Source organism: Atta colombica, unplaced genomic scaffold (assembly GCF_001594045.1).
Source record: "Atta colombica isolate Treedump-2 unplaced genomic scaffold, Acol1.0 scaffold261, whole genome shotgun sequence".
In the NCBI taxonomy this organism is placed as follows: Eukaryota; Metazoa; Arthropoda; class Insecta; order Hymenoptera; family Formicidae; genus Atta; species Atta colombica.
Window position 1 is genome coordinate 1,407,803 of NW_017259361.1, and position 10,387 is coordinate 1,418,189.

General features: G+C 34.6%; 1 protein-coding gene across 1 annotated transcript; it reads right to left on the reverse strand.

The window, feature by feature from the left end:
* Positions 1 to 714: 714 nt before the first annotated feature.
* On the reverse strand, positions 715 to 9,659 carry LOC108689203 (protein krueppel-like). Its single transcript, XM_018195868.1, has 3 exons — positions 9,614 to 9,659; positions 2,117 to 2,780; positions 715 to 1,396 (listed from the first exon to the last, which is right to left on the reverse strand). The coding sequence occupies exons 1-3, from the start codon at positions 9,651 to 9,653 to the stop codon at positions 715 to 717; spliced, it is 1,386 nt and encodes a 461-aa protein (XP_018051357.1). The 5' UTR covers positions 9,654 to 9,659.
* Positions 9,660 to 10,387: the final 728 nt, after the last annotated feature.

The following is a 10,387-nucleotide window of genomic DNA, read 5'->3' on the forward strand; positions in this document are numbered from 1 at the left end:
AAATGCTTTTCACTAAATCTAAATATATATTGTATAAATCAATCGTACTTATTTTACAACAATTGTAAAGTAGCTTTTTATGATAAATGCAGTCAATAAATTTGATTTTAACGGTTCATACAATCACCAAACAATCAACGTAAAAATAAAGGATGTCACGCATTTTAAAATCGTTTCTCGTAGATACATGGAACGTCTCGGACACGCGAATGTCAAATCGTTTCAGTGACTAATTGAAAGATCCGTCCGCGTTCGATCGAGATAGCACGGCCAACAATCTCCGGATAATCACGGAGGGCGAGGAAAAAAATGTAACAACATGATGTAGTAGTAGATCTGTGAAAACCCAGAACGGCGACAGTGGACTGATGGGCCGTCGTCACTCTTTCCCCGCTATTTTTTACTGTCAGAGGAACTTGTATACCAGTATATCCAATCCGAACAGCTATATTCTCTCCTCTCGTCAACGCAACGGCGCGTGCCACTTACGAGGACACACATGCTCTTCTTCTGAAACTATATACACGACAAAGACGCGGGATGCGCTTCTTCACGAGCGCTTCGAGCGTAATCCATAATCTATCACGTGAGACAATGAAGCCTTATACAAGAGAATACCGTGTAAATAACACCCTTATTATATTGCCCGATGTCAAGGACGGCACGGTAAGAGCATTGTTCACGCAATTTTCTCTACGTACCGGCGAGACTTTACTAGGAGCTGTCATCCTCTTCCGGATTAGTCTCACTGACATCGGCGTTCAGCGACGAATTATCGCTACCCCCAGAGTGCGATCCCCGCGAGAACGACTTGTTCATTGACAAGTCCTCAGGTTCCGTTTGCATTGGCAAAACAACTGGAGGAGGATTCAGCGCCATCGAGGCCGGGTATACAGGGCCGTTTCGCTCGGGGTTAATTCGAAGATGGCGAGATAATCTGTTGATTGGCGTGATGTATCTGTTGAGCGGTTCTTCTTCCGGCGCCTGCTCTGTGTCAATGTCAACATCAGCGTCAACATCGACGTATTCCTCCGAGTCGAGCTCGTCACTGTTTAATGACGGGGGTGACTCGGCCTCCGGTGGAGACTCCTGCACCGCGCCATTACTGCACCTGTGTTGCTGCAAATGATGCCGCCTTCTGAAACGCATTTGACATATCTCGCACTCGAACGGTTTCTCGTTGTTGTGTATCAGCATATGCGCCTTCAGCTGATTCGAGTCGCTGAACCTGGACGTGCACATGTCGCAAGCGTACGGACGCTCGCCCGTGTGTACACGTAGATGACGGCGGAGATTCGCCACCTGGACGAACTTTCGTTCGCAAAATTTGCATTTATAAGGTTTTTCGCCCGTATGAAGCCGCATGTGCGTCTTCAGGTGATGGTCCCGGGTAAATCTGCAAAGTCAAAGATCAAGAATCATTGGCTGAATTCACGATTTTCAATGAACGAACTGAAAGATGTCAGAACCGTACACTGAGAGAAAAATGTTTGATATTTGTGACTATAATTGCATAGTAAAATAATTATAATTAAGAGCTCTAGTTTTATAATTATTAATCTATAATGTTATGTATTAACAATATGTATTAACAATAATTATATATTTATAGTTTCATACATACCAAACCAAGACGAGTAAGTTAGCCTTTATTCGATCTAAAAATATGTGCGGTAAATCTACCTAATGATAATGAGTTTCAAAATTATATTATTATATGCGATTCAAATTAGGTATAAAAATTACTGAGAGGTTCTAACCTGACTAATTGACTCTAATAATTTTAATGACCTATAAAATTAAATTAATTTTAATCTTTGATTCTTTGGGACAGTAGTAGCTAGGCAATTTTTTGCGATACAAATGTTACTAGCATTAGATACAATAATTATAAAAATGGAACTCCTAATTTAATCATAATTACTTTATCATGCAGTTACAAGTACCAAACACTTTTCTTTTAACATCTTTCTTTGATATAAAATATCGTTTGTTTATGTCGTATATTTATTAAATCGATGTTACGTGATAATGATTCGTTTCGCGAAGATTTTGTCTGTCGTGACTTGGAGAAATCACGAGAAAAGACATCGTGCGATCGATAGTGGAGACTCACCTTTTCTGACATTCCTGGCATTGAAAAGGTTTTTCGCCCGTATGCGTGCGTTCGTGATTCTGGAGCACATGCTTGTACCCGAAAGATCTCTGGCACACTCCGCAAGTGAAGACTTTATCTTTGCCATCCTTCGTCGTCTCAGGACTAACGGAAGGACTGACCGGATCCGCACCTTCCGCCGCAGCCTCCACTTTCACTTTAGTGGGTTTCCTTTTCGCGGCGCGACCCCTCCTGACAATTCTATCGTCATCATTCATATTGTTGTTGTCATTGTTATCATTATTGTTATTATTGTTATTATTGTTGTTATTATTATTGCGCCGAGACGAGGGCTTCATATTGGGAGCCGGCGATACTTCTGACAGTGGGCGAAGAGAGGAAGGCGGCGAGGATGCGATTCGTGGTATCCAATTCCCGAAGAGATTCTGCGGAGACGCATAGAGCGACGGAGAGGCAAGGCTGGCGTGTAATACAGGAAGTCTCGCGGCTGATAGCAGAGCCATGCTCATCCTTTGATTAGCAACGATCAGCTGCTCCTGGGTCATTGGTGGTAATCTTGCCGTTGTTGGGTCGAACATAGAAAACATCCTCTGCGACGCGCTGTCAAGTTGAGTGCTATTCTCGGGATCTTGCATCATGCCCAGGTACTGACTGATCAGGAATCCTGGACTTAATGGAGAGACATATACATGCATATATAGGTATATATATATATGTGGCGAAACATACGTTAATTCGTGAAAGTACAATTACGTATAACATTTTAATGCTTAACACGTAAAATGATTATACGAAAAAAAAAACTTTATAACGATAAAGATTATTTGTCTAAAGTATCTAAAAATTTGACTAGATATCGATCTGAGAATAATTTTGTTGGACTATCAAAATAATCACGTAGCAATCATGATGAATAATGTTACGCAACATAGCAAGCATGATGAATTAACGTAGTAAGCATGATGAGTAATGTTGCAAAAAGTTTTGAACAACAAAGTTTCTAACAACCAATAATCCCCATATAATTATTTTGATCGAACAAAACTATTTTCTGTATCTATCTAAATTTTTAGATACTTCAGCAAAACCGTCCTTTTCGTTTACTAAAACACATATTTTGTCATTCGCATCTTAAGTATGGAATAAAATGTAAACGTAAATATCAAAAATATCCGTCGGCAACTCGTTATATTATCGAAACAATCCAGTGAGATTAGTGTAAACAAAAGGACAGATAAATCGTATGATTGCACGTATGTGCACGTATGTGATCTGCGAATCCAAAGACCTCTCCTCACGTTCCCACCCCTACTTTCTCACTTTTTCTCTCTTTCTCTTTCTCAGATGTTTCCCACGCTCTTTCTTCTCTTTCTTTCTGTTCCTCTCTCTTCCCTACCATTCTCAACTTGCCCTCCCACACATGTCGCTCGCACGTGAGGTGAGGTTACTGGATCCTCCTCCATTCACTCACACTCCTGACTACGCGAGAGTTCATTCATAAAGCTCCGGCTATCCACCTACGCGTCTACGACGTACCGCCTCTTCGATTCCGGGGCCAACGACTTTATCGGTGTATATACTCACGCTTATCAGAATGCCAAAATCGAAAGGGATGTCCGTCAATAAAGCTATGAGTTTGTACGATCACAATTTCCAATGGTCAAATTTAAATAATTGAGGCTTTTGTTCACTCACTTGCCCTATTATCTCAGACTATGACATCAGAAGCGAGAAAGCACACAATAAAAATTCTTGCAAATTATATTTAGATATGCATGCTTTGGAAGATAATACGGACTAAATTGAAATGAAGATTTAGATCTTGTGAAAAGTAATATCTTAAGAAAATTGTGAAAAGTTGCAGCTAAAGAAGGAGAGGAGAAGGAATAAGAATATGGAATAAGAATGCAGGACAATTATAAAAAATGTAAAGTAAACTCTGATAAAACATAATTGTTTTAAATGCAAAAACATACTCTTTTTAAATTATTTTTAATAGCGCGTTTGGTATATCACTTCATTGAAACTTAAAGTAATATTATTGAAATTAAAAAAAACTTCAAAAATTTAATATTAGCAAAACATTATTGCATTTATAATATTATGCATTGGCCATCTTATCTGATTTTTAGGCAAAAGATAGTCATGGTATTACGAAACGTTGGCCATATAAATAGGGTGGAACAGTAACTCTATCCACTTAGAATATTTCCACTATTTTTAAAGATATAAAATAATTTATTTACTGAAGAAGCATTAAGAAGGATATAATACGCTACTAATGATTTTTCTATAAGTGGAGGCGTTTCGAAGAGATTTCACCATTTTTAAAATGAAATTATAATTTTTTTATGTAATATAATTCCTCTATGTAAAAAAGGTATAGATAGAAGTATCGAAAAATTAGTAAGTAATGTACGAGATATTTAACATTTTATGTTAAAATCCACCACAATAAAGTAAATATAAAACATGTAAATAGTATTGGTTTTTTTATACTTTTATCTTAATACTTTTACATGAAGAATAATTAGAAGAATCATACTGTAAAAAAATCATATAATTCCATTAAAAAAATAGAGATCATAGAAAAACTATTATTAGTAGCATATTATATCTCTCTTGATGCTATGCAACTTCAGTAAAAAATTATTTCATCTTTAAAAATAGCGGAGACATTCTAGGTGAATAGAGTAACTGTTCCACCTTGTATAATGATGTTGCCATAGTAACATAAAAATTATAATTTTTTTAAATTAAGGAAACCAAACAAATTTCTATAATTTTTTAAAGATACAGTGTGTATGTTACTTGATTGTGAGCCATTTTCTGAACTAGGACGAAAAGATAGTCATAGTATTTATAAATAAATAGCAAAATGAAAATACAAACTATATAGGTCATATTACAATTTACGTATCTTTATTACGTAAAGTTGATTACAATAGCTTAATTGTAATTTATTCGACATTATACTAGTTTTTTTTTTAATGGACATATGCAAAATTTTGAACGTAGTCGAAAGAAAAAAAAATATCACGATTTTGTTATGCATAATTAATTTCTAGATAAATAATTATTTATTAATTAACAAATCAAAATCAGAATTTTAGATATGTTTTTTTAGTCGCGGCTTTATCGATTGTAAGTATTGTTTTGTTGAAACATATTTTCTTAAAAATATATTTTGCAAAAATTTTTATTTTGCATTTTCTCGCTTTTGATGCACAATCTGAGATAATGATGAGTGAACAAGAACCTTAAATAAAAAATTTAATTATTTGTTTTAAATATTATGATAATCTACTAACAAAAAACTGTATAATGAGACAATATTCTTTGAAATAATGTATATATAATAAGGGATATGATGTAAATTTCTATCTCTACATTAGCAACCTCGAGTATATTTCTTTTATTCTTTGATAAATATGTGCGATTAGTTCACAATCGAGCGGATACCGGCACAGGGGTAGGTTGCTGCAAATCCTTTTTTGAAAGTCAGAACCTAACCAAAAGGTTGCTGCTTCTATAGGAATTCTATGAATTGACGTCACACATTATATTTAGAGGTTTCTCTTATATAATCTTATATAATCTTATATAATAAAACAAAGAGTATTTAACGAATACGAATTCGACACTTCGATGAGCGTTCAGGCAATCGGCAAAAAAGAATATTTCCGAATGTTTTTTTGCGCTTTTTTAACGAGACAGAATCGTATGAGGAAACAATAATTAATGATGATCCACGTTCAATTATTGTAAGCTAATTAATAGATTATTTATAGAAAGTAGCGTCGTTGAATCAATAAGAGTACGGTCTCTTATTCCCCTCTTCTTTCTTCCCACTACCCTAAAATTCTCTTAACGGCGATCCTTACAGCCTACAATCGCCGTTCCTTGGCAACGCGACGTCAGGAGTACCACCCCCGCTTGCGTCTACTCCCTAATTGGTCGCAACCCTTGTAGTTTTAGCGCGAATACTCTTGGAGATACTAATACAGGCTAAACCTTAAATTAAGCTCTATGTCTGTATTTATTCGTTTCGATTCTCGCTTTGGATCTTCTTCGTTGTATTACTGATAAAATTTTTTAAGATTAATTTAATACAAGAAATGAATAAATCAGAAGGTTACACAAATATTATTAATATTAGTAAAAGAATAAATACAAAAGAATAATATTGACATAGTTTGTAAACAAATCATGGAAGTATATTATTTTTTTTCAATAAAATTATAACATTTACGTTAAAATACATTATTTTTATGTTATTTGTTCACTTACTTATAAATTGTGTCATTTTGTTACTAAAAAAACGTTGTATTTGACGTTGAAATATAACATAATCACAATAATGTATTGTTAATTTAACAATGTGATTATGTTACTTAAAGATTTTATGTTAAATTGATGTTTAACGTTTCTATATTCGTTTCAAAATAACATAATCTATCAATAAATGAATAAGTAACATAAAAATAATGTGTTAAAACATAAATTCTACAATAAATGAATAAAGTACATATTAATTTAATATATAAATGTTAATTTTATTTAAAAAAATATACTTCCAGAGTTTGTTTGCAAACTGTGTTAGTATTATTTTTTTTTGTAATTTTTTACTTAATATCTATTTTGTTTTCCAACATCTTAATATTAAATGAACACAAAAATTATTAATGGACCGTTTGGAATATATAAAATGTATTATATTTGACACAAATCTTCCAACAGTATATAATAATTGAAAGTTTAACTTTGACACTAACAGTTTAGATATTCTACCAAATACTGAAACGTTTGTTTAATTAAATAAAAACGTTTGTTTATCACTTGGATTTTTTTCTATTATTATCTTCGCGATTATTTTTTCGCGATATGTACATTTAAGTATGAAGTTCAATTTATTGGTTTATTGTATTGAGATATCATTAATTTGTGAATTTGTCAGTGATACATTCTGTGAGACTCACAAAATGAGGATCGAAACATCTGATAGAATTATTAATACAAAAATTTTTTATACACAGTTACTTGATATCGGTTCGTATTGACTTTAATTACTTGATTTAGATTTATTTCTTTGGAATCTGTATATTTTTATATTATATATTTATTCGACTAGAGAGACGAAATACAAGCAATTTTCACGACTAATAAAAATATCTACGCGAAATATTTGCTGTTCGTAAAAGTGGTAAAAAATATGCCAAAATATGCCGAATTGTCAATTTTTCAAATACAAAAATTACAATGTCGGCAAAATTTATATCAGCTGTTTTTTTTTTATTATCGGTCTTGCAATCCTTTTATAGAATTTTCTATTGTCTATTTTGTCGTAACTTTACGGTTGATCTTTTTCGCACAGCCCTGACTAGTTAAAAATTTGAAAATTTGTGTTCCTGTACCGATGTTATATATTACACCAGTTTTCTAAGTTAACGGTATCTTTTTCTGAGCAATATTTCAGATGCGGTAAAAATTGCAAAAATTGCCCTGCTTAAATCATGAAACATAAAGGTTTTTTTTGATGCTTATACATATTTCATGTCTAAAAATATAAAGTATTGTTTTGGATGACTAACGATTTTTAATCCTACAATAAGTTCCTTTTCTGCACCAGAACTTTTCTTCTACTTTTGTCAAATGTATGCTGACTTCATCACTTACACGGAAAGAATGATTTTGCTAAAGTATCTGAAAATTTAATTAAATACATATCTGACAATAATTTTGTTAAACCAGTAAAATAATTAGAACTCTCAAGCTGATTGCTATAATGTCAAAACTTTTTACGGCTATAATGCTCATTATAATTGAGAATTCTACATAACCCTTTCTTGAATTATTTTCATAATCCAAGAAAATTATTTTCAATCTAGCTAAATTTTTAATCTTTCAGCAAAATTGTTCTTTCTATGTACACACAGAAAAATGCTGTACGTAAATAATGATTCGTTTCAAGTATTTTAAATGATTATCACAACTTTATCATAAGTACTTTATCATTTTTATCATAAGTTCGTCACAAGCATCAAATTTATTCAAAATATATTCTGAATCCTAGTTAATTTAGTACTTCAATCAAAAATTATTAAATTACAAGAAATTCGATTTGTTGATTATATTGTTTGTTTGATTAATTTTATGTTTTTCAAAAAAAAATTCTTGTTTTGAATACATAATAATTTTTTTAAATTATAATAATTTCTAATATTTCGAAAATAATTTTCTGTGTATACAAAGCGTGCGTTAGCTATAAAAAAAAATGGACCTCAAGTATAAGTATCAGAATTCGAGTATCATCGTAAGATCTAACGATTTAAATACCTAACCAGAAAGGTCGAATCTCACCGGTTTAAGAAAAGCGCGATTATGGAGACACAAGGGGTCGTCACGAGAGAGGGAGAAGCGTGCCGGGCATTCCGAAGCAATAGCAGTGATTATTTTTAGATGCCGCGCGTCGCGTCGTGTCGCGTCGCGTTGCGTCGCACCGCTTCGCGAGTCATTAGCGATACGAATTTAATTTTTCCAACAATCTCTTTACCACTCCTTTCGCGCTGGGCGATTTAGCTTAGTTTCTCCGGGGACTATCGATGTTTACGATGTGTCACAACGTATGTGCGTCGTATCGTCGTAGATACTTTTAGATTCTGGCGGTATGCCAAGAAGTCGCACGACTCTTAAGAAACTACGAAATTGTTCTCTCTCTTCTCGTTTTCTATTCCTCCTCCTTCTCTCTCTTTCTCTTTCTCTCTCTATCTGTTTGTTTCTATATATATTAAAGCGCCGACGCACCACCTACATTTTCACTTTCATTCGAGGCCAACATCCGGCAGATTGTTGCCGGATGCGAATAAAAAAAGAAAAATAGCAAACAATGCGTGATCGATGTAACAACATCCCCTGTACAACAGTTACAACAGTTTTATTGTCAAATTTCGCCAGAAAGAGTTTTCGCTGGAAGCCATTTAAAAACCCGTTTGTGCAAAGAAATAAGCAATATTAAAAGCCAAAAACGGAGTCCGTAAGAGTAATAATGTATCTTCTTAATAGAAGAAGAGAAACCAAATTGCATTAAATAACGTTCCGTTGAAAACAGAGAAGAGTAAAATTTCTAAATGGCAAGCAAATAACAGCAAATTTATTGTAATTTCCTAACGGAAGGGTATATTTTCAGTTTGTGCAAAGAAATAGACAATATTAAAAGCCACAAACGAAGTCCGTAAGAGTAATAATTTTTCTTGATAAAAGAAGAGAAACCAAATTGCATTAAATAACGTTTTGTTGGAAACAGAAAAGGGTAAAATTTCTAAATGCCAAAAGCAGCAAATTTCTAAATGCCAAAAACAGCAAATTTATTGCAATTTCCCAACGGAAGAGTATATTTTCGGTTTCTCTTCTGAGACTAAAGGGATACATGCAATTTTCATGGTTTACCCAAAACTAAGTTTATGCAATTCTACACCGACAAAGAAAAAGAAAGGATACCTTTGTAAATCTGCACTTCGCACATACAAGACAGTGCCATGCTACGGTAGTCCGTACGGTTGTTTCCAGTTGTTTCTCACTTTGACATTTCGCCCGGTCTTCTTCTGGAGCACAACGTGATCATCACTCGCGACGAGATGCAGAAACGGAGGCGCGCTGCCGCGACGCGAAACTGCACCAATGGCTGCGTGATTAAAAAACGAATGTCGCTATCAATCGTTCTCGTTTGTTTCCCCGTGGTAGAAGATGCATCCGAGAGAGATTCAATAAAATAAAAATCAGCACAAATGAATATCCGACATACTCCGGTACGTCGATCACGAGTGAGATATCTAATGTACTGTTCAAGTATATCACGAGGATAACGCGTTCTTAGTTGATTGATTACTAAGCTAAGGTATAACTGGACGAACGAGCAAAAATCGTGCTACGGTCGTACGAACGACCGACAACTATTAACGAACGATGTAAACCTCGGGCTGACCTAACCCAATACTAAGTGACAACCGAGTCGCTCGCTGGTAGTCAAACATCCCCCACCCCTGCTGCCGCCCCACTCGAGCCGCTCATGTTCCCCACCAGGCGTGCGCTACCCTCTCGGCCTCTCGAATCGCAACCCCGGATGCGCGAGTTGCTGGGACGTGCGGGTTAGTCTGTGCGCGGAAGATGGAGTACGAGGAGGGAGAGAAAAGGTAAGAAATAAGTTCTCCAAGGGAGAAAGAGAGAGAGAGAGAGAGAGAGAGAGAGAGAGAGAGAGAGAGAGAGAGAGAGAGA

Bases quoted from the DNA above. Each gene is read 5' to 3' on its own strand.
- LOC108689203 (XM_018195868.1), bottom strand. From the start codon at position 9,653: ATGGCACTGTCTTGTATGTGCGAAGTGCAGATTTACAAAG. The intron at 2,781-9,613 runs GTATCCTTTCTT...CATTAAGTCCAG, and splicing joins CGAAGTGCAGATTTACAAAG to GATTCCTGATCAGTCAGTAC. The intron at 1,397-2,116 runs GTGAGTCTCCAC...TTGACTTTGCAG, and splicing joins TGCCAGGAATGTCAGAAAAG to ATTTACCCGGGACCATCACC.